At 38.9% G+C, this 2,468-nt stretch overlaps 1 protein-coding gene across 1 annotated transcript in view; it reads right to left on the bottom strand.

Annotated features, from left to right (window-relative positions):
• The window catches only part of BAG1 (BAG cochaperone 1), a 17,044-nt gene that overhangs the window by 7,552 nt on the left and 7,024 nt on the right, over positions 1–2,468 (bottom strand). Inside the window, exon 6 of the mRNA XM_019624454.1 lies at positions 1,273–1,380. Coding sequence (XP_019479999.1) covers positions 1,273–1,380 — 108 coding nt within the window. The remainder of the gene's footprint in view (positions 1–1,272; positions 1,381–2,468) is intronic.

Genomic DNA, 2,468 nt, shown 5'->3' with positions numbered 1-2,468 from the left:
AGCTGTTGTTCAGCATCTTAGCTGTAGAGGGCAGTGTCACTGGCCCTCATATGTGGGATCCGAACCGGGGCCCTCTGGCGTCCCAAGCCAGTTCTCAACCAACGCGCCACTCGGCCGGCCCTGCTTCTTCTCTTCAAACCCTCTCACACTCCACAGAATCCCAAGCAGAGTAATTCATCCTCAAGAATGAGGTATCATGAGACAACATGGATGGACCTAGAGAGTATTATACTAAGTGAAATAAGTCAGACAGAAAGAAAAATACCATATGATTTCATCTATATGTGGACTCTAAAGAACAAAATAAACGAACAAACAAAACTGAAACAGACTCATAGATACAGAGAACAAACTAATGGTTGCCAGATGGGAGGAGGGTTGAGGGGATGGGTGAAAAAGGTGAAGGGATTAAGAAGTATAAATTGTTAGTTACACCTTTGGGTGAAAAAGGTGACGGGATTAAAAAGTATATATTGGGATGTAAAGTACAGCATAGGAAATACAGTCAATAATATTGTAATAACTATGTATAGTGCCAGGTGGATACTAGACTTATCAGGGGGATCACTTCGTAAATTATATAAATGTCTAACCACTATGCTGTACACCTGAAACTTATATAAAATAATATTGAATGTCAACTATAATTGAAAAAAAAAACTGGTTCAACTTGTCAAATGCATTGGGGTGAAGACGTTAATATAACCAACTGGCTATAAATCAGACTTTAACAGGCAATTTTAGGTAACAATACTTTAAATAAAAAAGAATGAGGCACCAGGCTAGAGACATCATTACTGTCATTTGTAAAAGGAAACATGGCGTCAATGATTCCCAACAGCCTCACAAGAGCTGGGTCTGGAATGAGCTCAGCGGCATATCAGTCACGTGAGTATCACGAATGTGAAGCCCTGTGTTTCTCTATGAGACCATGGATCATTTGGATCCCAGCTTCGTGAGGATTAGATGCTACTAGCATACATCAATAAAAATGAGAAAAGCTCTGTGTTGATGGGATGTAAGTGACTAGAAATCAGAACTGTCTTATCTTTCTGTGTATTCACAGAGGACCTAACTGTGTCTGGATCACAGCAGGTGTTCGTTTTCTTCAGGCAATAGGGTGAGTTACTGAAACAGTGAAACTGAAATATAGTCAAAGGAAACTATAGGGTGTCGGAAAAGTCATGATGCGTTTTTGCAATGAAAAACATAGAAAAATACATCACGAATTATCCAACGACCCAATTTCTGCTCAGCTGAGTATTTACTTACTAGTGTGTCAATCTCCTCCAGAATCTTCATAAAATGCTCGATTGTGGCTTTTACTCTCCTATCGAGTTTGCAGAGAGCTTCAGCTTGCAAATCCTTTGCCAGAAAACCCTGTGAAGAAATAATGCTTTCTTGCAAGGGTTTCTTGAAACTGATGAAAAACTCTAAGCCAAGGCACTAATGAAGCAGTCACACCCTGAACCCACATTCCCCCCAAAAGGCCGGGCCAGACTTTATGCCTACAACTTTATCTCTTGGAAAAAAACAGAAATGCTGGCGCTGGGCTATCCCGAGCACTGTAATTGGCCATTCTATCTCATTTGGCCTACTGGGGCTGCAAATGCCTCCTGAGGCCTGGTTCTGGAGAAGCCAGAAGCATATACCTACACACAAGAACACATATGCATACATTAAGAGTATAGGGTTTAGAGTTTGACAGATCTGGGCTTGAATTCTGACTGCCATTTACTTGCTGATGAGATTAAGCAAGTTATTTAACCTATCTGTGCCTCAGTGTCCTCATTTTTAAGGTGGAGATTATGACACCCACACCCCATAGGGTTACTGTGAGTATAAAGGTGAATATATATATAGACCCTTAATAAAATTCCTGACACAGACATACGAGTATGCTAACTAATGGCAGCACTTACATTATTTTTATTAAATTGTCTTGCTGTTTCTTCACATGGCTTGACCAAATAACCAGTTAGCTAATGACAACAGGGGTCTCAGAGGATGTTTATGAAAGCTGAAAGTTACAGATGCAGATCTGACAACATGTAGTAAACATTAGCCAGCAATTCCAACTCCAAGAATTTATTCTACCAGAAATAGTCAAAAAAGATTTATGTCGTTCAAGGAAGCATTACGCAAAATGGTAAAATTATGTTCGGTGATGAACAATAGAGAATTGGTTAGGTAAACCATAATACATTTAAAAATGGCGAAAATGTCATGTAAACTTTGAAAAGTATGATCATTTTTAATGACATAGGAAAATGTTCAATTTTTTTATCTAATGAAAGAAACATTTAATTTACAAAGTGTACATAACATCATACCAATTTTTTTTTTTAAGAATTTTTTTTTTTTTAATTGGGGAATTGTGGGGAGGAGAACAGCGCTGGGGAATTGGGGGAAGGGGAACAGACAAGTTGCTGTCGTTTTGTTCTTCAATCTAGTTGTGGAGGACGTTG

The sequence above is a fragment of the Hipposideros armiger genome, unplaced genomic scaffold, assembly GCF_001890085.2.
Source record: "Hipposideros armiger isolate ML-2016 unplaced genomic scaffold, ASM189008v1 scaffold_591, whole genome shotgun sequence".
In the NCBI taxonomy this organism is placed as follows: domain Eukaryota; kingdom Metazoa; phylum Chordata; class Mammalia; order Chiroptera; family Hipposideridae; genus Hipposideros; species Hipposideros armiger.
Note: the sequence above shows the minus strand (reverse complement) of the source record. Positions and strands in the feature narration are given on the sequence as shown.